This window comes from Mustelus asterias, chromosome 23, assembly GCF_964213995.1.
Source record: "Mustelus asterias chromosome 23, sMusAst1.hap1.1, whole genome shotgun sequence".
NCBI classification, from domain to species: Eukaryota; Metazoa; Chordata; class Chondrichthyes; order Carcharhiniformes; family Triakidae; genus Mustelus; species Mustelus asterias.
Window position 1 is genome coordinate 16,811,791 of NC_135823.1, and position 23,772 is coordinate 16,835,562.

At 46.6% G+C, this 23,772-nt stretch overlaps 1 protein-coding gene across 1 annotated transcript in view; it reads left to right on the forward strand.

The window, feature by feature from the left end:
• LOC144510916 (apolipophorins) overlaps positions 1 to 23,772 on the forward strand; it is a 209,673-nt gene that overhangs the window by 117,608 nt on the left and 68,293 nt on the right. The window contains exons 18-21 of the mRNA XM_078240973.1: positions 3,055 to 3,239; positions 4,364 to 4,546; positions 7,642 to 7,733; positions 23,528 to 23,697. Coding sequence (XP_078097099.1) covers positions 3,055 to 3,239; positions 4,364 to 4,546; positions 7,642 to 7,733; positions 23,528 to 23,697 — 630 coding nt within the window. The remainder of the gene's footprint in view (positions 1 to 3,054; positions 3,240 to 4,363; positions 4,547 to 7,641; positions 7,734 to 23,527; positions 23,698 to 23,772) is intronic.

Here is a 23,772-nt window from a genome sequence, read left to right on the forward strand (position 1 = left end):
GACCAGGGAGCGGCGCGGGCTAATTGTTCCTTGTTTCTCGTTTCAAGGCTTCATTCTATGATCATCTTGCTGGTGCCAGTACAGAGCGAGACTGCGGATAGTTGGGAACCTGTCTCGGGGGCAGGGAATTCATATGGTGTTCGTGGAAGTGGAAATGACTAGGGTTGGGAAACATTTTCCGATCAGGGCCATTGTGATCTCCTGGACTCGTTTCGATCGCCTCAGGGGGTCGGAGAGGAATTTCCCAGATTTTGTTTTCCCCATATTGGCCCTGGGGTTTTCACTCTGGGTTTTCGCCTCTCCCTGGAGATCACATGGTCTGGAATGGGGGGGTGGGGGGGGAGTTAATAGGTTGTGATAAACAAAGCATCGTAGCTGTGAGAGACAGCTCGGTGGATAGGATATTAGGATATAGATAGGCTGGAAAATTGGGCGGGGATCCTGGATTCAGGATTCAATCCTGGACCGGGGAGCGGCGCGGGCTTGGAGGGCCGAAGGGCCTGTTCCTGTGCTGTATTGTTCTTTGTTCTTTGTTTGTCGACCGTGGGGGACTTTATCAAACGCCTTACTAAAATCCATGTATATGACATCAACTGCACTACCTTCATCTACACACTTAGTTACCTCCTCAAAAAATTCTATCAAATTTGTGAGGCAAGACTTGCCCTTCACAAATCTGTGCTGACTATCCCGGATTAAGCTGCATCTTTCTAAATGGTCGTAAATCCTATCCCTAAGGACCTTTTCCATCAACTTACCGACCACCGAAGTAAGACTAACCGGCCTATAATTACCAGGGTCATTTCTATTCCCTTTCTTAAACAGAGGAACCACATTCGCCACTCTCCAGTCCTCTGGCACCACCCCCGTGGACAGTGAGGACGCAAAGATCAGTGCCAAAGGCTCTGCTATCTCATCCCTTGCCTCCCAAAGAATCCTAGGATATATTTCATCAGGCCCAGGGGACTTATCAACTTTCAATTTATTCAAAATTGCTAGTACATCTTCCCTCCGAACATCTACTTCCTATCAGCCTGTGACACCATCTCTTCCTCAAAAAAGTAGTGCTAATCACTGTGCCACCGTGCTAAATAGATTAGTTAATACCTGTATTTGGCCATTGGAACCGATGCTTTTCCCAAGAGTAGTAACAAATATACTTATTCTCCTCGGGTGTCCACTCAGTTGGCAGAAGTTGAGCAGAAACCCGGTGACACAACCAGGGACCAAATCTCTGGCTGAGGCCCGATTCTGGAAGCCCCGCCTGTGAAGGCAGCTCCATCATTTTCACAGGGATAGGAGAAGGAAAATTATTAGGGGTGGGTTACAAATGCCAGTGTACTCTAATTACAACATTCCCACAAACAGATTGTTCTGGAGAATGATTGCAATTTGGTTCCCGCCTTGTGCCATTTTGGCAAATTCCTGTCGTAGTGATTCCTTGAAATTGTTCCATGAGTCGTATCAAACACAAGCGTCGAAAGTCTCCGTCCTCGTTTGTGACTGGGATTCTCCGGTGCTGCTGAAAGTGAATTGAGTCTTAGCCGAAACTCTCAATTCTCCGTTCTCACTTGCAGCTGAGTGGCCACGGACAAGGTCGGAGAAACCCGCCTAAAATGTTTCCCACTTTGGGATTTTTTGGAGAGACAGCTCTGATGAGAAAACAGTGATGAAGCTTTTAAATATGATTCATTTTTGCATAGTTCGTCAGACTGGGATATACAAAACCTACCATTTTATTCAAGTATCACTTGCAATTATAGATTGTCTTTTAAACACTTATTGTGGTTAAACAGACCTTGATCAATTTCTGTGATGGTTCATGGAGGCAGATATCTGTATAAATCAGCAGCTGCCTCCCCCCCCGCCCCCCTGTGATTTTGGTGATTGAAATCTGAAGAGTGGGGATTAGACCTGATAGGAACGGGTCCAAACCTTGTGGAATTATTTGGAACCAGAGTACCCCTTTGGATAGTTAGGCACCAAGGTCGGGTGTCCTTTGGGATTGTTAAAAGTAGATGGGAATATGTGTTCAGAAACATTTTGGAACTGTCCAAACTGTCAAAGAACTGACAAAGCTCACTGGAAGTGTCAAAATTGTCAAAGGATTTAAATCTGATGGACTCAAAAAAAAAATCAGTTCTTGATACTTCACTTTGTATGTTGACACAAGCCTAAGGGCCTCCCTTATAGGATTTATGCGGCGTGCCTAATTTTATAACCTAACATTATTACAGTGGGGTGCCCATTAAGTGAGTTTGTTTGACAGCTCCAGGTGGTTATAGAACAGAAATGTTTGTTTCTATAAAAAATTAGTTGAAGGAATTACTATGTATTGAATATTTTTTTAAAATCAGTAAATCTTTTTTCAATAGCGATGTCATCAGTAGACACTCAACTTTGTCAGCGGGCTTCTGAGGTTTGCCCATGATAGATACCAGGTGAGTTGGGATGGAGAGGCTAAGGGCAAAGGATTGTGGGTCAGGGTATGGAATGGCATTCAACTTAAAAATGATACATCGTACTGAACACTTGGCATGGATGGAACATGGGGAATGTGGGGGAGGGGGTGTTTGGTGGTGGTGAGGGGATATGAGAGGTGGAAGGCTATGTTTTATTTTGTTAACCCTTTCAATAACATCACCAAAGTGCTGGTGCACAGAGGCAGCTTTTTGCCCTGCCTGCCTCCGCACTCGTTCCAAGGGTGGCGGACCTGACTTCTGACGCAGCTGCCCCCTCCCCGTCGCTCCTCTCCTCTTCTCCTCCCCCACACCTCCGTCCTCCTCTTCCCTAACCCCTCCTCGCCCCCACACCCACCTTCCTCCTCCCCCACACCTCTGTCCTCCTCGCCCCACTCTCTCCCCTGCACCGCCCTCCTCTTCCTCTCTCCACTCCTCACCCCTGCACCGCCCTCCTCTATTTCCCGGATCCGGGAGTGAAAATCCAGGCCGGGGGTTTGTCTGGAGGTTACCTTAGCTGAAATGGCCGGCAATAACTTCCTTCCTGCTGCACTGACCCGTGACTCTCTCTGTTCATCTCATTGTTTCTGTTTAGGGTCAGGAAGTACAGTATAACAGAAGGACAAGTCTTGCTACGGAGGAGTTGACATTTTCATCCATTTCCGGTCTGCCTATTAGACTCGCTGTCAATGCATCAGCTGCCACAAACATTAAAATCAAAGGCAATGTCGACCTTAAGCAGCGGACAGACTTTATCATCACTGGTTTCATCAAACCAAGGTACGGATACAAAAAAAACACTTAATAATAATCATGACAATGAAATGTCTATTCATCTTGTTTCACAGAGTGGTGAAATAAAACAAACTTGCTTCGCATCAACACTTGCATGAAAAGAAACACTGCTACATTATGGGCTGGATTTTACAACAACAACAACTCAAGCAGGCCGCCCCCTACACGTAGGTCAAGTTTGGGGTGATCAGGTCAGGTTGACAGTATATCATCACACTATATTACAGAAGACAAACAGGCACAGCAATTGGAAGCCAGCCCTCCATTTTGAAATAACCAATTAAGCTATTGACCTTGTTTAAGAGCCAATTAAAACATAGAAACTAGAAGCAGGAGTAGGCCATTGAGCCTGCTCCAGCATTCATCATGATCATGGCTGATCATCAAATTCAATATCCTGATTTCCCCCCTTCCCCCCATATTCCTTGATTCCTTTAACCCCAAGAGCTATATCTAATTTCTCCTTGAAATCAGACAATGCTTTGACCTCTACTGTCTGCATAGAAATTCATAGAATCCCTAGAGTGTAGAAGGAGGCCATTCAGCTCACCAGGTCTGCACCGACCCTCTGACAAGGCATCTTAGCCAGGCCCACCCCCTTCCTTATCCCTTTAACCCCACATATTTACCATGGCTGCTAATCCCCCTAACTGACACATCTTGGGGCAATTTAGCATGGCCAATACAGCTAACCTGCACATCTTTGGAGTGTGGGAGGAAACCGGAGCACCCGGAGGAAACCCACGCAGACACGGGGAGAATGTGAAAATTCCACACAGACAGTGACCCAAGGCCGGAATTGAACCCGGGTCCCTGGCGCTGTGAGGCAGCAGTGCTAACCACTGTGCCACCCACCATAGAGGTTTTTAGAATCATGTGATCAGCTTTTAAAGTAACCTGCACCCTTTTAAATATAGAACAGGAGGTAATTTTCAAACAAATACCCATCCTTTAGTAATTCCTAAACCAAGGAATTCCCTTTAGACAATATTAGTTTCATTCAAAAAAATCTTTCATTCAAAAAACACATGCGGTGTCGCTATGTTTCTTGTTGGCATTTGATCAGTGGAGAGGATTCTAACGAGTTACTCATACTCTTCTGTTTCTAGTGCTCACATTCACGTGTCGATCCACATGGGAGTTGATGGGCCCATTGGTAAAGCTGGGCTAGAATGGGTGGCAGGAATGAGGACGTTGACCAGCCTCGATGGTGGAATCCAGTTAAAGAAAGGGCAAGACCTGAAAATATTCCTCAACACACCAGAGGACACCATGGAGATCATAGATATCAGGTGATAACATGAAGATGATCTGACTTTAACCACTGCAGAATGTACACAATCTATTTACTTCATATAAAGCACTCAATTAACCACCGGCGATGTTGTTTCTGTATTCAGGTCTCTAGGTGGTCTTGTGGCACAGTGGGTAGTGTCTCTGCCTCTGGGCCAGAAGCTCTGGGTTCGAGTCCCACCCCAGGACTTGATGGCCAAGGAAGTTCACAACGCCATCAAGCAGGTTGAGTGTCAACTTGCAAATCCTTCCAACAAGCCAATGGCTGGCAGTAAGAGCGGGAGAGACTCCTGGTCAGCCACACTTGCTGTAGAGTGGTGCCCTTCAAGCTATAAGCCTCTGGCGACAGACTAGCGACCTTTTCCAGGAAAAGCTCGCTTTGGAAACAGGTGAAAGTCTGCCTTAGTGCACCACTAGGTGCGGGAAGAGAATTGGAATGGAATTTAAGATCCTTAATATAGGAGTAGTGAATTCACAGTGGCAATGCTGTTCAGTAAGCCTCACCTTTCACTCTGGGGCAAGATACCACAGTAGCTCCCTCTGTGATATTACGGAATATTACAGTTTTGTTGCACAGTTTCAATACATCTTTATTTATTTAAATTCACTAATTATTATTCCTCAGTGGAAATCAACTGGCCTCCACGCCAAAGATGTTTCAATATCCTGAACTTCAGACTCCATGGACTGAGTCTTCCTCTGGGTTCAGGACAACCCGATGTGCACTTTTGCAGCCAGCAAACACACACCCAACCCATGTGTGACTTCCATCCTACTTTAGTTTTTTCACACCGCGATCGGGTTTGCATTGCAGTTAGTGAGCTGCAGACCAGTGCTGGAAGAGTGTGTGGACGGAGGTGGGCTGGTTAGAAGGCCCACGTTGGCTCTTCAACTGTCAAAAGTGCTTGAAGACCCCCCGCTGAACTTCACACCCATCCCTACCCAACGCCCATTTTCCCTCAAATCTTTCATGCCACTTGCACACCCCATGCCCTTCTGTGTCCTCCATGGCATCTAGGATCATCCATGCCACCTCTATGGGGGTTGGGGGGGGGGGGTGGGGAGGGGGAGGGGCGGGGAGGGGGAGGGGCGGGGAGGGGGGGGAGGGGGAGGGGTGGGGGGGGTGGCGGTGGCGGTGCAATGAGCCTCTGACCACCCTCTCTTTGTGTCACTGATACTGAGACAGAAAGATGCATCTGGCATGTGACAATATCCTCATAATTGAAATCTATTAGCTTGTTTCAACAAACTAGAAACCACATCAAAGGCACAATCTGTTACTGCAGCTTCTTGAAACTGTCATCCATTCTCAAATGAATAGAACACCTACTGTGCTGAGATTCATTAGTGTTTGAAACTTAATGCGGCATTGATAATTGACACAATAATATTGATAATGCCCACACAATCTGCCATCCTTGCCTGGTCTGCCCTACATGTGACTCCAGATCCACAGCAATGTGGTTAACTCTTAACATCCACACACTTGATCACTTTCTCTAAAAATTCTATCAAATTCGTTAGGCGTGACCTCCCTCTGACGAAGCCATGCTGACCATCCCTAATTAACTCCTGCCTTTCCAATTGGAGGTTAATTCTCTCTTTTAGAATTTTCTCCAATAGTTTCCCTATTACTGACATGAGATTTCCTGTTCCTGTATCGCCATTCCTTCACTGTCGCTGGGTCAAAATCCTGGAACTCCCTCCCTAACAGCGCTGTTGCTTACACCACATGGACTGCAGAGCTTCAAGAAGGCAGCTCACCACCATCTTTCCAAGGGCAACTAGGGAGGGGCAATAAATGCTGGCCCAGCCGGTGATGCCTACATCATAGAACCCCTACGGTGCATAATGAGGTCATTCAGCCCATTGAGTTTGCAGCAACTCTCTGACAGAGAACCCTACTCAGTCCCTCTCCCCTGTCCAATCCCTATAACCCCACAAATTTACTATGGCTAATGCATCTAACCTACACATCTCTGGACACTATGGGGCAATTTAGCATGGTCAGCCCACCTAACCTACACATCTTTGGAGCGTGGGAGGAAACCAGAGCACCCGGAGGAAACCCACGCAGACACGGGGAGAACGTGCAAACTCCACAGTCACCCAAGACCGGAATCAAACCCAGGTCCCTGGCGTTGTGAGGCAGCAGTGCTAACCATCGTGCAACCATGCCGCCCTTAAATGGATACATTTTAAAAAAACTAAACGATGAAACCATGGTCGATTGTTGTAAAAACCCATCTGGTTCACTAATGTCTTTTAGGGAAGGAAATCTGCCGTCCTTACCTGGTCTGGCCTACATGTGACTCCAGAGCCACAGCAATGTGGTTGACTCTTAAATGCTCTCTGTCCCAGAAAACCACTCCGTTCTAGTACAATTAGGGATGGGCAATAAATTTTTCTTCCCATTTTAAACGTACTCCAATATTAATTACTCCTCTTAAGTTAATATGTTTTTACTTGAACATCTATCCTTTATTTATTTCATTCCAACAAGGCCTTTGTTATTTTTTTGAGCTAATTCTATGCTTTGAACAGAAGCACACTCTGAGTTGATTTTAAATTGAGCATTTGAAAGAGAGCACATTTGTTTAATTGTTTTATTATTTTATAACTGGCCAGGATTGTAAACTGTTTGTTAGCTGTGGATAAGTTGGCGCGCTGTATGTAATGTAACATGCAAAGGTCAGTGAAAAATGGAGGGGTGGCACAGTGGTTAGCACTGCTGCCTCATAGCGCCAGGGATCTGGGTTCAATTCCCAGCTTGGGTCACTGTCTGTGTGGAGTTTGCACATTCTCTCCGTGTCTGCATGTGTTTCTTCCGGGTGCTCCGGTTTCTTCCCACATGCCACAGATGTTCAGGTTAGGCAGATTGGCCGTGCTAAATTGCCTCTTATTGTCCCAAGACGTGTGGGTTAGGGGGATTGGCGGGATGAATGCTCGGGATAGAGCCTGAGTGGGATTGTTGTCAATGCAGGCTTGATGGGCCAAATGGCCTCCTTCTGCACTGTAGGGATTCTATGATTCTATGAATTTCTGACGGTGCCAAAATCTCCCGGAACTTAATGTCTGTTTGTTTTGGTTGCAGCTCAAGACTTTACACAACTAATCCAAGCCGAAAGGAGGAAATGATTGGATCTCTTGATCGAAGAGAAGCGAGAACTTGCAGTGAAGAAGAATGTAAGTTGATTCTGTGCACTTTTACTCACCTCTATGACTATTGTTCAAAAATAGCTTATTCTCCGGATATTTTCTAATACAGGGGAAAGATAAAAATGGTGAGGTTAGCAGCCCCTTCCCCACTTCAACCTGTGTGAGGATTGTCACTGCCTGTCCTTTCCCCACCAACCACATGTAAATTCGAACAGGGAGCTGGAGCCCAGTGTCATCGGACCATTTCCCCCCCAGCCAAATCCTACATTAACAGTTCCCTATTCAGCCTTCATGGCTGCTCTGCCCTTTAATTGCTGCAGCTTCATCCATTATCAGAGAGTCCCTACAGTGCAGAAGGAGGGCATTCAGGTCATCGAGTCGCCACTGACCCACCTTTTTATCTTGCCCAGGCTTTATCCCTGTCACCCTACATATTTATCCCACTAATCCCCCTAAAGGGTAACTTAGCATGACCGATCCACCTAACCTGTATATCTTGAGAGAGGAAACTGGAGCACCCGGAGGGAATCCACGTTTTTGGCCCAGAGCAGGATAAGGACTGCAGAAGTACAGGAAGTCAGCTCACCACCCCATCTTCAGGGCAATTAGGGATGGTGAATAAATGCTGGTCTAGCCAGCGATGCCCACATCCCATGAAAGAAGGAATATAAAATGAATTTAGCAGAAGACACCATCTTGGTAAAGGAGTTGAAGCCAACAATCAGAAGGCTGATTAAACAAGTTACTGCCATGTAAATTGGCTGCTAGATTCACTGAAGAGGCTGCATTACTATTTTAATGGCTGGCACTTCAACCAAAACCATCTTTTAAACCACTATTCATTCATGGGATGTGGGCATTGCTGGTTGGGCCAATTCCCAAATTCTCTTGAATTGAGGGCAGTTGAGAGTCAACCACATTGTTGTAGCTTGAATCACATGTAGACTAGACCAGGTAAGGACAGCAGATTTCCTTTCCCAAAGGACATTAGTGAACCAGATGGGGTTTTGCAATAATTGACAATGGTTTCGTTGTCATCATCAGACTTATTGGGGGTGATCTTACCAAAAATATTCTAAGTACTAAACAGGAGTGAAATTGGGAGAGAATCGCGCCCATTTTTTGGACAAGCTCCCAGGCGCAATTGTACAGTGCTTAGGAAAAAAAAGAGCCCAGATGGGATTCACGCCAGCATGGGGAGTGGGCATAGCCTATTCACGCTGGGAAGCCGGCTGCTGAGCTCTAGGGAGCACCATTGCACAAGCACCCCAATCTCCCAGTGCACTGTGCCACCTGTCATGCCCCCCCACCCCCCGCCATACACTCCCCCAGACATCACCCCACTCCCTCCGATTGGTATTCGGACCCAGGTCCCTAGAGCATTACCCTGGGTCTCTGGCTTGCTAGTCCAGTGACAAAACTACTACTCCACTGCCACCCACAAGTGCCAGTCAGAATGTCACAGCTGGCATTCACACAAATCTCTTGTCTTCTCCTTTTACTGCCACTCTCTAGACTTTGTAAAAGCTCTGATGGAGGCAGGGCTCCTACTCAATACCTCCCACCAGGTCCCTGTCCTGTAATTCTAATTTAGGAAGTTAAGGGCCAGTGCTGCAGTGGGGTCCATGTTACAGTCAGGTATGTGGGTGAGGGTCAGTCCTGATTCCTTCCTAGGCCACCTCAATGAGGGAAATCTCTCCCAGCTCACATGGGCGGCATGGTGGCACAGTGGTAAGCACTGCTGCCTCAAAGCGCCAGGGACCCGGGTTCGATTCCAGCCTTGGGTGACTGCCTGTGTGGAGTCTGCACATTCTCCCTGTGTCTGTGTGGATTTCCTCCGGGTGCTCCGGTTTCCTCCCACACTCTCAAGATGTACAGGTTAGGTGGATCGGTCATGCTAAGTTACCCTTTAGGGGGATTAGTGGGATAAATATATAGGGCTACAGGGATAAGGCCCGGGCAAGATAAAAAGGTGGGTCAGTGGCGACTCGATGCAGACTGCAGAAGTACAGGATGTGGTGTAGGTACACCCACTGTGCTGTCAGGGAGGAAGTTCCAGGTTTTTGGCCCAGGGCAGGATAAGGGCAAATTTAGTGATTCAATTTACCACCCATGTTGAGCACCTTTGATACTCTCTGACTATCCCGTCTCCCACCCAGCCCACCACAACGCGCCCCCGCACCCCGGTACTTGGATACCCTCTGACTACCCCTTCTCCCACCCAGCCCACCACAACGCGCCCCCGCACCCCGTGTCCTGGTGTGCATTTTATGCTCAACTAGCACCATGGAAAACAGGTTATCTGGTCGTTCCTCTAGTTTTGACCTCTTGAGCCTCCCCAATTTTAATTGCTCCAAATTCATGGGTGGCACAGCGATTAGCACTGCTGCCTCACAGCACCAGGGACCTGGGTTCGATTCCCGGCTTGGGTCACTGTCTGTGCGGAGTCTGCACATTCTCCCCGTGTCTGCGTGAGTTTCCTCCGGGTGCTCCGGTTTCCTCCCACAGTCCAAAGATGTGTGAGTTAGGTGAATTGGCCATGCTAAATTGCCCTTTAGTATCAGGAGGACTAGCAGGGTAAATGCATGGGGTTATGGGGATAGGGCCTGGGTGGGATTGTGGTCGGTGCAGACTCAATGGGCCGAATGGCCTCCTTCTGCACTGTAGGGATCCTATGACTCCATGATTGGTAGCTGTGTCTTCAGCTACCTAGGCGTCTCCAAAATGGCCATGCCTTTAAACTTACCTGTTCAACTGCAGCCAGTGCCGTGAAAAAAGGGAGCTACCTTTCGTCTGACTCTCCTGCACCCTGCTGAGTGGATTCCTGAACAGCTGCATGACACTATTCTCATCCGGCCTGCGTCGGAAGAATGGAGTGAGAAAGCGGTGGCTGTATTCCACTGTTAAGTGAATGGGAGCAGAGTGGCAGTCCGCCTGACTGGCATTGGTACTTTGTTCATTCCTTCAAGGTGGCAGTAGTGAGTGGGGAAACTGGATTCTAATTCTCAGCATGTGATGTCTCTGTAGGGGGCTGATTAGCTGGGTTGGCTAGACAGCCAGCATGTCTGATGGTGATTGTATCTGACTGATTGCTACTCCACAAAAGTTATGGTGGCCTATATACTCAGTTACACCTACCAGGGAGTGTGCTAGAAGCTACAAACTGATCTAGATGATCAGATGAATGGCATGCTTGTATAGTATGGTGCCATCGGAATTTCTGGTAGTGTGGCCCACTATCAGGTGTGATGATACTGTGCATTTAAGAAATGTATTTGTGTCATGTTTCTTGTGCAGGATTTGTTTTATTGTCAGTGCCGCTTTGTCTGTACCTGGCAGCCCATGTTGTTACTGCAGTAGCATAATTGATCTTAATTGCTGGAATGTTTGTTTTAATCTGAATTAATGCAGTGTTGTAATTTTGGTGTTTTCCCCAAGGGTTTTTCAGAGTGCGGTTTGATTAGCTTGATTGACTGGGTGGGGCTAGGCTCTCAGAGAGAAATCCACTTCAGTTGCTGTCTGAGATTTGTAGAGAGAACAAATTGCCCTCTGTCTGTCTCTTTCTTTCTTTCTCTGGAGATTGGAGACTGGGATCTGTCAGAAAATAGATCTCTTTGAAGTTCTGCTGCTTGAAGGTAGATCTTTCTCTGAAAACTGCTGTATGGGATTCAAAAGTTAATTAATTTAGGTAATTAGCATATAGTTACAAGATGCCATTCTCATTAGAACATGGAAATTGTCTTTGGGAATAGGTGATAAACACTCTTTCTGTATCTGTCCAGAGGGGTTAAAAGGCTGAAAATCTAACATCCACGTGAGCATATCTGTTTTTGGTGCGAATTGGTACTGAAGTAGATTTATGTCTCTGGGGATGTTGCTTAAATTGGAACTATAGAAATAGATAGCTATTAGGGATTATACTTTGTCATGTTTAAGTATTTTAATTGGCTAAAGGTATGCCAATTCCTTTTTGTTATATTCTAACTGTGTTTTGAACTAAAGTTTGTTTTAATTAAAAAGTACCTAGTGGGTCAATAGATTCATACCTGGAGCAAAACACCTTGTGCTCACCCTAAAACCAAAATCAAATAAAGTGGGATCTAGGCTAACTTTATAATACACCCTTGGAGTTTCTGTTCTGGTCCCCAACACAGGTATCCACCACTAACATTTTGAATAGCAGTTCTTTGACCTAAGTAACTCCGAGTCAAAAGGGTTTAGTTCATTTCTATTTCCATTGTGCTGTGAAAGTGGGGCCGCTTCCCAAAGTCAACCTTCTTCTTGAAAGGCGATTATTCGCCAAGCCTGGCAAAGTGCCATGAGTTTTCTTTTGATGGGCTCTGATGAGCTCAATGCATTCTACGCCTGTTTTGAGCAAGAGGTCAGCAAGAGCATGCCCTCCACCCCGGAAGCCTTGGATGAACCTGTATCTGAGGTCACCATTGCAGATGTCAGAGCAGCTTTCTCGAAGGTCAACCCACAGAAAGCGACTGGTCTGGATGGGGTACCGAGATGAACACTCAGATCCTGTGCGGATCAGCTGGCGGGGGTATTCACAGACATCTTCAACCTCTCTTTACAACAATCTGAGGCCCCTATCTGCTTCAAGAAGACAACCATCATCCCGGTACCTAAGAAAAACCAATCAGCGATCCTTAATGACTATCGGCCGGTGGCTCTGACATCCAGCATTATGAAGTGCTTGGAAAGGCTAGTCATGGCACAAATCAATTCCAGCCTCCCGGATTGCTCGGCTCCACTACAGTTCACCTACCGCCGCAACAGGTCCACAGCAGATGCCATTTCCCTGGCCCTGCACTCAACCCTGGAACACCTAGATAACAAGGACACCTATGTCAGACTCCTATTTATTGACTACAGCTCAGCCTTCAACACCATTATTCCTCTGAAACTCCTCTCCAAACTCTGCAGCCTGGGCCTCAGCTCCCCCTTCTGCAACTGGGTCCTGAACTTCTTAACTCACGGACCACAGTCAGTAAGGACAGGCAACAACACCTCTTCCACGATTGTCCTCAATACCAATGCCCTGCAAGGCTGTGTTCTCAGGCTACTATACTCCTTATAGACTCATGACTGTGCGGCCAAATTCTCCTCCAATTCGATTTTCAAGTTTGCTGACGACACCACCGTCGTGGGTCGGATCTCAAACAATGTCGAGACAGAATACAGGAATGAGACAGAGAATCTGGTGAACTGGTGGCAAAGATAATCTCTCCCCCAATGTCAACAAAACGAAGGAGATTGTCATCGACTTCAGGAAGCGTAAAGGAGAACATGCCCCTCTCTACGTTAATGGGGGCGAAGTAGAAAGGGTCGAGAGCTTCAAGTTTTTAGGTGTCCAGATCATCAACAACCTGTCCTGGTCCCCCCACGCCAACACTATAGTTAAGAAAGCCCACCAACCCCTCTACTTTCTCAGAAGACTAAGGAAATTTGGCATGTCAGCTACGACTCTCACCAGCTTTTACAGATGCGCCATAGAAAGCATTCTTTCTGGTTGTATCACAGCTTGGTATGGCTCCTGCTCTGCCCAAGACCGCAAGAAACTGCAAAATGTCGTGAATGTAGCCCAATCCATCACGCAAACCAGCCTCCCATCCATTGACTCTGTCTACACTTCCTGCTGCCTCGGCAAAGCAGCCAGCATAATTAAGGACCCCACGCACCCCGGGACATTCTCTCTTCCACCTTTTTTTGTTGGGAAAAAGATACAAAAGTCTGTGTATCAACCAATTCAAGAACAGCTTCTTCCCTGCTGCTGTCAGACTTTTGAATGGTTCTACCTCACATTAAGTTGATCTTTCCCTACACCCTAGCTATGACTGTAACACTACATTCTGCACTCTCTCGTTTCCTTCTTTATGAACGGTATGCTTTGTCTGTATAGCGCACAACAATACTTATCACTGTATGGCTAATTCATGTGACAATAATAAATCAAATCAAATGTGCTGAGAATTAGAAGCCATGTTCTCCAGTCATTACCAGCACCTTGAAGAAATGAAGAAAGTATCCATGACCCAACAAGTTTGCAGCTGTGTCTCTGGAAATAATAAGAACCAATCTTGATCACTGCCAAGTGTCATAACAGGATTCTGGCAGAGGAACAGAGTCGCTTGTCTCACTGAAGGACTTAATCATTCAGTTAAGCAGAAACACATGTCACTTTTTTTTCTCTCTATCATTTCTACACTGTGCCATCAAACTCACTTTGTTAAAGATCAGTCATTTTTGGGTTATAGTGGACTGATGGTGAACATCCCAATGTTTCATTGTGATGCTGAGTGGGTTACCTTGCATATGGAGCAACGCAGGCTGTTAGAGGTCTCAATTAAAGCATATCAAACACTGGAGCATGTACTACCACAGGTGTGGTTTTACCAGCTTGTATAAGACAAGCTGGCTTGTGGAACATGAAAAGAATGGTGACTGAGGCACAAGGTCGGGAAGGTTAGAGGGAGATTTTCGCGAAGTTCCATTGCTCTTTACTAGGAGGCACTGACTTAGTCAGTGGCGCCCATAATTTTCCATGATTAACACCTGCTCATCTTAATAAGCACCAAATTCACCAATAACCAAAGTTGAACAGTAAATTGACAACATGGTGGGTGGGCTTCAAGTTGCTTGGAGCTTCTACAGCTTCTGCTGACATTTCTTTACGGGGTTTTCGGTTAGTACCTGTTGATAGGATTTCTGCCACACCCCTGCTGAAGGCTCATTGAAGAGGCAGTCGCTTGGCAGTATAGAACCTGAATATTGCTCAAAAGAGAGAGTATGTTGCCGAGGCTTTGTGTCTTGCACTCATCAGGACAAACACCCGAATGCCAAATTTCAAACGATCACAATTTATACTGGGCAGGAATGAATACTGATTGGCCAGCAAGTCGACTCTGGCTCTGTTTGATCATGGGCTGTGGGCCATGTTTGGCCATGGAGAAAGGAACAGGAAGCTATAGGCTCCCCAGGTCCTGGCTAATTCAGAAAAGGTGCAAGGCTCGAACATATCATGTTTGCCGAGAAAAGGTTCACTGCGTACAACCATTTGAAATTTGGCACTCTTGTATTTGTCCAGATGGGTGCAAGATGAAAATCTTTGACAATATGTCTCTTGAGCAATATTGAAGAGACAGACTGAGCAAGTTAGTAAGCTGGTACCTGTGACGGATGCGGTGATTTGCATAATCAGAAAAAGACTCCAGAGGGGCGGTATTTATCTGACTTTACCAAAAGCATCAGGTAAATCAGCGTAGAAGGAAAACCAGTCAGTAATCCTTTGCATTCATTTTGCTTCAAACAGTTCCAGACCCAAATCCTCCCGTGTTTCCATGTCTGATTGTAGCCGAATAGGGGACAGCAATATAAACTATACCCAAATGAACCTTAAGAGAGCCTGACACATGGGATTGCTTTTCTCTCCAAAAACTGATACAGGTTTAACATAACCTCTGTACTTTTCAATCCATCCATTGCTTAATTTGCTTTTTTTTTTAGAAAATGGCTTTATTAACCTACGTTGCTTTTAATGGTTTGTGGATTTCTACTCTCAGATGTCTTTACTCCTCCATGTACAGCCTTTTCCAAGTAATATATGTTAATAAGTCAAACCAGCCTGTACCCGCTTTAGCTATAGCTCAATGACACAATGCTAACTTAGTATTAGCTTCCTCCAAGCGGGTTGAAGGACACCTGCTCTGCGACAGCATCAGAGCCACACCATCCGCTATTGATCACCAACAGAAAACTCGATCATGAGCATCGTTTTATTTACCCCTGCTCAGCAGTTAAGTGGAAGGAATCCTATCCCCACGGACGGCACAATGGTTGGCACTGCTGCTGCACAGCGCCAGGGACCCAGGTTCTATTCCAGCCTTGGGTGACTATCTGTGTGGAGTCTGCATGTTCTTCCTGTGTCTGGGTGCTCCGGTTTCCTCCCACAGTCCAAAGATGTGCAGATTAGGTGGATTGGCCATGATAAATTGCCCCTTAGTGTCCAAAGATGGTCAGGTTAGGGGGACTAGTCATGGTAAATACCTGAGGTTATGGGTCTGGGTAGGATGCTCTGTCGGAAAGTCGGTGGGCCAAATGACCTGCTTCTGCGTTGTAGGGATTCTGTGATTCTATATACTGACAACGATATAACTTTCAAATTTCTTCCAATTTTGAAGCTTCCCCTGTCCCTGACCCTTCAAGGTCCAGGCTACAGCTCTAGTTCCTCTGCCTGTTGTGTAGCTGCCTCTCTGTTATAATTTCTATTTGCCTAACTGTTGAAGAGGAGAACCGGAATGATTACAGTCATGGAACTGAACCTGGACAGGAGGATCGGACACTGAAGATGCCAGTATCATCGAAGGCCCCTCCGATGTCCTCCACTCTGGTACTCCCTCGCCAGCTCGGGGACAGGACGAGAGACCCTCGTGCTTCAATATTCGTTGGTCAGATTGTTATTTCCTGTTGATGCCGAGAGCCAAGCTCATCCATTCCTGCTCTGTGGCAAAGCAAATAAATTGGTTGTGAAACTCTGCTTCCTCCTGAGGATTACACTTGAGCGGATATCAAAAACTAGATCCAGATGGGGAGAAGGAAAGCTCCAGCATCCCAGAGCGATCAGGAAGCGGATAGGGACTTGCTGCCCATCCTGGTGTTAGAGCCATTTGCTGATGACTTCAGCAAGTTCATCATTAGCAGCTGCTGGCTATGCCGGGATATAAATCTGCTCCAACACAAGCAATCTCTTGTCTTTTCAACCCTGCTGCCTGCCAGCTTTATCTCTTTGCAAATAGTTTCTTTTGTCTCCATTTGAATTGCAAGGGGTTTATCTGACCCAAGCCTTCAGTTGTGTTATGTTTCAGCACCTTGCTTGCCAAGTGGTTGAATAGGCTGAGGCCAGTGCGAAAGGCTCTGTAAAAATAAAGGCTTTGGCCAGGGGCTCCTGGTCTGCACTCAAGCAGAAGGCGCTCTGAAACTTATACCAATCTCTTCCCGGGATCAGTGTCCAAACTTTCTGCTGAAGTAAATGAAACAACTCTGCTCTCGCACTGTTGTTACACTGAAATGGAACCGTAGAATCCCTACTGTGCAGAAAGGGGCCATTCAGCCCATCGAGTCTGTACCGACTCTCTGAAAGAGCATCTGACCCAAGCCCTCCCCTCCACTCTATCCACGTAACCCCATGGATTTACCATGGCTAATCTACCTAACCTACACATCTTTGGACTCTAAGGGGCAATTTAGCATGGCCGATCCACCTAACCTGCACATCTTTGGAGTGTGGGAGGAAACTGGAGCACCCGGAGGAAACCCACACAGACACGGGGAGAACGTGCAGAACAAAAAGAACAAAGAACAATACAGCACAGGAACAGGCCCTTCGGCCCTCCAAGCCCACGCCGCTCCCCGGTCCAGGATTGAATCCTGAATCCAGGATCCCCGCCCAATTTTCCAGCCTATCTACATACCAATATCCTATCCACCGAGCTGTCCCTCACAGCTACGATGCTTTGTTCATTACAACCTATTAACCCCCCCCCCCAACCCCCCCATTCCAGACCATGTGATCTCCAGGGAGAGGCGAAAACCCAGAGTGAAAAACCCCAGGGCCAATATGGGGAAAAAAAAATCAGGGAAATTCCTCTCCGACCCCCTGAGGCGATCGAAACGAGTCCAGGAGATCACAATGGCCCTGATCGGAAAATGCTTCCCAACCCTAGTCATTTCCACTTCCACGAACACCATATGAATTCCCTGCCCCCGAGACAGGTTCCCAACTATCCGCAGTCTCGCTCTGTACTGGCACCAGTAAGATGATCATAGAATGAAGCCTTGAAATGAGAAACAAGGAACAATTAGCCCGCGCCGCTCCCTGGTCCAGACTAGACCACTCTTTTGTATCCCTCCATTCCCACTCCGTTCATATAGCTGTCTAGATAAGTCTTAAACGTTCCCAGTGTGTCCGCCTCCACCACCTTGCCCGGCAACACATTCCAGGCCCCCACGACCCTCTGTGTGAAATATGTCCTTCTGATATCTGTGTTAAACCTCCCCCCCCTTCACCTTGAACCTATGACCCCTCGTGAACGTCACCACCGACCCGGGGAAAAGCTTCCCATCGTTCACCCTATCTATGCCTTTCATAATTTTATACACCTCTATTAAGTCTCCCCTCACCCTCCGTCTTTCCAAGGAGAACAACCCCAGTTTCCCCAATCTCTCCTCATAACCAAGCCCCTCCATACCAGGCAACAACCTGGTAAACCTCCTCTGTACTCTCTCCAAAGCCTCCACGTCCTTCTGGTAGTGTGGCGACCAGAACTGGACGCAGTATTCCAAATGCGGCCGAACCAACGTTCTATACATCTGCAACATCAGACCCCAACTCTTATACTCTATGCCCCGTCCTATAAAGGCAAGCATGCCATATGCCTTCTTCACCACCTTCTCCACCTGTGACGTCACCTTCAAAGATCTGTGGACTTGCACACCCAGGTCCCTCTGCGTCTCTACACCCTTTATGGTTCTTCCATTTATCGTGTAGCTCCTCCCTACATTATTCCCACCAAAATGCATCACTTTGCATTTATCAGGATTGAACTCCATCTGCCATTTCCTTGCCCAAATTTCCAGCCTATCTATATCCTTCTGTAGCCTCTGACAATGTTCCTCACTATCTGCAAGTCCTGCCAGTTTTGTGTCGTCCGCAAACTTACTGATCACCCCAGTTACTCCTTCTTCCAGATCATTTATATAAATCACAAACAGCAGAGGTCCCAATACAGAGCCCTGCGGTACACCACTAGTCACAGGCCTCCAGCCGGAAAAAGACCCTTCCACTACCACCCTCTGTCTTCTATGACCAAGTAAGAAGTTTAACAACAGGTTAAAGTCCAACAGGTTTATTTGGTAGCAAAAGCCACACAAGCTTTCGAGGCTCTAAGCCCCTTCTTCAGGTGAGTGGGAATTCTGTTCACAAACAGAATTTATAAAGACACAAACTCAATTTACATGAATAATGGTTGGAATGCGAGTACTTACAACTAATCCAGTCTTTAAGAAACAAAACAATGGGAGTGGAGAGAGCATCAAGACAGGCTAAAAAGATGTGTATTGTCTCCTATGACCAAGCCAGTTCTCCACCCATCTAGCCACCTCCCCCTTTATCCCATGGGATCCAACCTTTTTCACTAGCCTACCATGAGGGACTTTGTCAAACGCTTTACTAAAGTCCATATAGACAACATCCACGGCCCTTCCTTCGTCAACCATTTTGGTCACTTCTTCAAAAAACACCACCAGGTTAGTGAGGCATGACCTCCCTCTCACAAAACCATGTTGACTATCGTTAATGAGTTTATTCCTTTCTAAATGCGCATACATCCTATCTCTAAGAATCTTCTCCAACAACTTCCCCACCACGGACGTCAAGCTCACCGGCCTATAATTACCCGGGTTATCCTTCCTACCCTTCTTAAATAACGGGACCACATTGGCTATCCTCCAATCCTCTGGGACCTCACCTGCGTCCAGTGACGAGACAAAGATTTGCGTCAGAGGCCCAACGATTTCACCTCTCGTCTCCCTGAGCAGCCTTGGATAGATTCCATCAGGCCCTGGGGATTTGTCAGTCTTTATATTCTCTAACAAACCTAACACTTCCTCCTTTGTAATGGAGGTTTTCTCCAACGGTTCAACACTCCCCTCCGAGACACTCCCAGTCAACACATCCCTCTCCTTTGTGAATACCGACGCAAAGTATTCATTTAGGATCTCCCCTACTTCTTTGGGCTCCAAGCATAAGTCCCCACTTTTGTCCCTGAGAGGTCCAATTTTTTCCCTAACAACCTTTTTGTTCCTAACGTATGAATAAAATGCCTTGGGATTCTCCTTAATCCTGTCTGCCAAGGACATTTCGTGACCCCTTTTTGCTCTTCTAATTCCCCGTTTGAGTATTTTCCTACTTTCATTGTACTCCTCCAGAGCTCCCTCCGTTTTTAGCTGCTTGGACCTAACATACGCCTCTCTTTTCCTTTTGACCAGTCCCTCAATTTCCCTGGTTATCCACGGTTCTCGAATCCTACCCTTCCTATTCTTCTTTTTTACAGGCACATGCTTGTCCTGTAGCCCTAACAACCGTTCCTTAAAAGACTGCCACATACCAGATGTGGATTTACCCTCGAACAGCCTCTCCCAATCAAGAGCTGCCAATTTCTGCCTGATCCCAATAAAGTTAGCCTTCCCCCAATCCAACACCTTACCCTTGGGACACCACTCATCCTTTTCCATCACTATCCTAAAGCTAACAGAATTGTGGTCACTATTTGCCACATGTTCCCCAACCAAAACTTTGAAGACCTGACCGGGCTCATTCCCCAGTACCAGGTCCAGTATAGCCCCCTCTCTAGTTGGGCTGTCCACATATTGTTCCAACGAACCCTCCTGTACACATGTTACAAATTCCTCCCCATCCAGAGTCCCTGCCCTCAGCGATTTCCAGTCTATACCAGGGAAATTGAAGTCTCCCACTACAACAACCCTATATTTCCTGCACCTATCCAGGAAACCCACACAGACATGGGGAGAATGTGCAAACTCCGCACAGACGGTGACCCGAGGCCGGAATCGAATCTAGGTCCTTGACACTGTGAGGCAACAGTGCTGAGCACTTGCCAATCAAGGATTGTGAATGATGGGATTATGTGCCTTCCCACTTAACTGTTGGATTTGTTTTCCCCTTTGGCCCACAGCCCATGATCAAACAGAGCCTAGCCACTCTTATCTTGACTCCCACCTCCCTGTTTTTTCAAATCTCTTCCCTCAAGACTGCCATCTTCACCCCCTCCAAAGATACCTCTCCCTGAGTACACTGATCTCTCCCTCTTTCCTCTCCACTCCACTCCTCAGTTGCTGCCTGGGATCTTTTTTAAAATCTTATATGAATTTTGAGCCTTTAAATTGTCAATCATAGAATCATCGAATGCCAGAAATTCAGAAGGAAGCCATTCGGCCCATCAAGTCTGCACTGACCACAACCCCACCAGGCCCTATCCCCATCACCCCGTGCATTTATCCTACCTGGTCCCCCTGACATTAAGGGGCAATTTAGCATGGCCAATCCACCTAACCCGCACATCTTTGGACTGTGGGAGGAAACCGGAGCACCCGGAGGAAACCCACGCAGACATGGGGAGAATGTGCAAACTCCGCACAGACAGTGACTCAGGCCGGAATTGAACCTGGGTCCCTGGCGCTGTGAGGCAGCAGCACTAACCACTGTGCCACCGTGCTGCTCAATTATCAGAACTAAGTCTGGGTCGGGGGGGGGGCGGGGTGAGAGTTTAAACTGAAGGAGCCGATGGGTTTGGTTGCAGTTCGTGGGTTAAAACTAACAAAAGTGCTGGCTGCAATGCGCTGGCTTCTGCTTTTAACTTGAGCTCACTAGTCTGGCTGTGCACAGTCAGATTATCTAATATCATGTGCTAATAGCATAACTGGAATACGGTTTCAACACGGTTTTAAACTTAATGTCGTATCCATGCGTTTCCTGCTTACTGAGACTCGCCATCGAAAGCAACCGCAGAACCCAACAGCCACATAAGAGGCTGACTCAAACGCACAGAAACACTGTAATCAACACTCAGCACTCACAGCTGCTTCCTCGCCTGTTCCCAGGGAAGGGTGCGCTCCATATGTTTTCTGGGAGGTTTTTTGGAATCACATTTTGGATTTAATTGGTAGTAATGAGGGTAAAACTGTCAGCATTTCCCTCTGTAAGTGACAGTAATCCGCACGTGCGCAGTTAACCCTGGAAATCAACCCAGACTGCAATCAATTAGAAATCACCTGATCTGTCAAGAACTTGTCCTTTGACAGTATTATTCAGGCTGTGGAAGTTCTTGTTAAAGTGAGGTGTAGCTAGTGTTTTAATTTCATCCTAAATCCAGAATTACTGCTGAAAATTCTTTCTTGGCCTGCATAGCAAATTTTATATTTGCGGACTATCCGATTTCCTCCACCATGTTAAAAGAAAACTTTGATGTTTTAAAATATTTTTTCAACAAATTTGTCTGTGATGTTTTGGCTTCTACATTAACCCCACATGCGTGTCCCAATCACTCACTTTGCTCTCTGTAAAATTCAAGTAAAAGTGGAAGATATTCAGTGCGTTTTATTTCTGGATTTGTAGTCTGTGAGAATACTTCAATGTGATTGGCTGCTTAGCCTGATTGGTGACATCAAGGTTGCTGGATGCCTGGAGATCCCATCAACGCTGAAATATTTGAGTTGATATTGGGGGGAGAAAATCGACGTGACAGAGATCGCCTGACCTTTGTGGGAAGCTTTCTTCCAGTTCGAGATGAGTGTCATCACTTTGTGAATGAAGTAATATCTGAGCTGATTGGATGTGCGCTGCCTTCACCATCTTGGATTGGAGCCGAGGCAGGAGAAGTACCAACAGGTGGCAGCAGAGGGGAGCGAGCTACCTGTGACACGGGGTGTACTGACAGAAGCTGGATTTCCTTCACATGTTGGAACAGCTTCAGGAGGCTTAGGGTCTTGAGTTATGTGGTAGCATCATAGAATCCCTACAGTGCCATTCGGCCCATCGAGTCTGCACTGACTCTCTGACAGAGCATCTTTCCCAGGTCCACCACCCCTTTGGAGAAGTAAGTTGCTCTTTGGGAGAGGTCCAATGCCCCTTTGAATTGTAGAGTAGACATGAATGTGCATAAAAATAGATAAGGACTCTTGTACAAATGAAGATGAAGTCAAAGATAGGTCCTTGAGCAACACTGGAGGTAATGATAGGGAGGGGTGGGGGAACAGGTAAAGAAGTCTTTATTGGCAGTGCAGTGCTATGCTTGGATAGGGAATAGTAGGACCAAACAAAAGTAGTTCCACTGGGTTGGACAGTAAATGTCATATTCATATTTTTTTCTGTATCTATCTGGAACTCTAAGAATGTACTCTGCTCGTGTTCTGTACACTTAGGGCCACACGGAAACAGCGACACAAAGCTGCAATGGCCAGGGAAAAGCAATCAATGCACTGTAAGGAGAGAGGGGAGAGATCCAGTAGGGTCCAGGGTGGCCATTCTTTTCACACACAGGTAGTGAGTGTCTGGAACAAGCTGCCAGAGGCAGTAGTAGAGTTGAGTACAATCTTGTCTTTCAAAAAGCATTTAGACAGTAAGATGGGTATAGAGGGATATGGGCCAAACACAGCAACTGGGACTAGCTTAGTGGTTTTAAAAACAAAGGGCAGCTTGGACAAGTTGGGCTATTTCCATGCTACAAACCTCTATGACACTATAAACATTATTGCCAGGCAAACAGTCAGTCCCGTTGCACCCAGAGAAATGGTATCTGGCCAACAGTGCTTTGATTTGTGCTGCTAATGCTCCAATCTCTGGAAAAGCCAGAGAAATGACCTCTTGAGGTGCATCTGGCAGTTGTAGAGACAGTAAAGCTTTTACAATTGCTGCTGACACCAGAGCTGCAATGTAATTGGGTCATTAGTGGACTGAATGGCTCTGTTTAATTCCTCCATTTGCCAATGCATTGCGTGTGTAGAACATGTTGACTGGACCTTCACTTTGTTACGTGTGATTTTTGCCAGGTCGTGATTATTCACAGCCACCACCTTGCATGACTAAAATGCCTAAAAGATTCCAATCCATAATATTAGCCTTGCTGTCGCATACATTTGGAGAACCTTATAGAGATGATGCCCTGCTAATGACCTGTTCCTAGGTTTTATGCATCACCCCTGCACACTACTTAAAAATGACATTTTGTTTCCCTTTACAGTCTCCAGACAAATTGGATGGCAGATTTGTTCGGAAATGTCATATCCCTTGGGAACCTCGGGTCCTACGTTTCCACTCTCCGGCCCCGCTGAAGCGTCTGTTATGCTGATAAAGCGAGACAAAAGACTACAACAATATCTGCTGGAGGCAGCATACTCCTACGTTCCACAGGTACCCCTTCCTTCCTGTACAGGGCAAAAAAAGGATTAGGTAGGCCCAAAGAACCTTAGGCCCAAAGTTAACTAT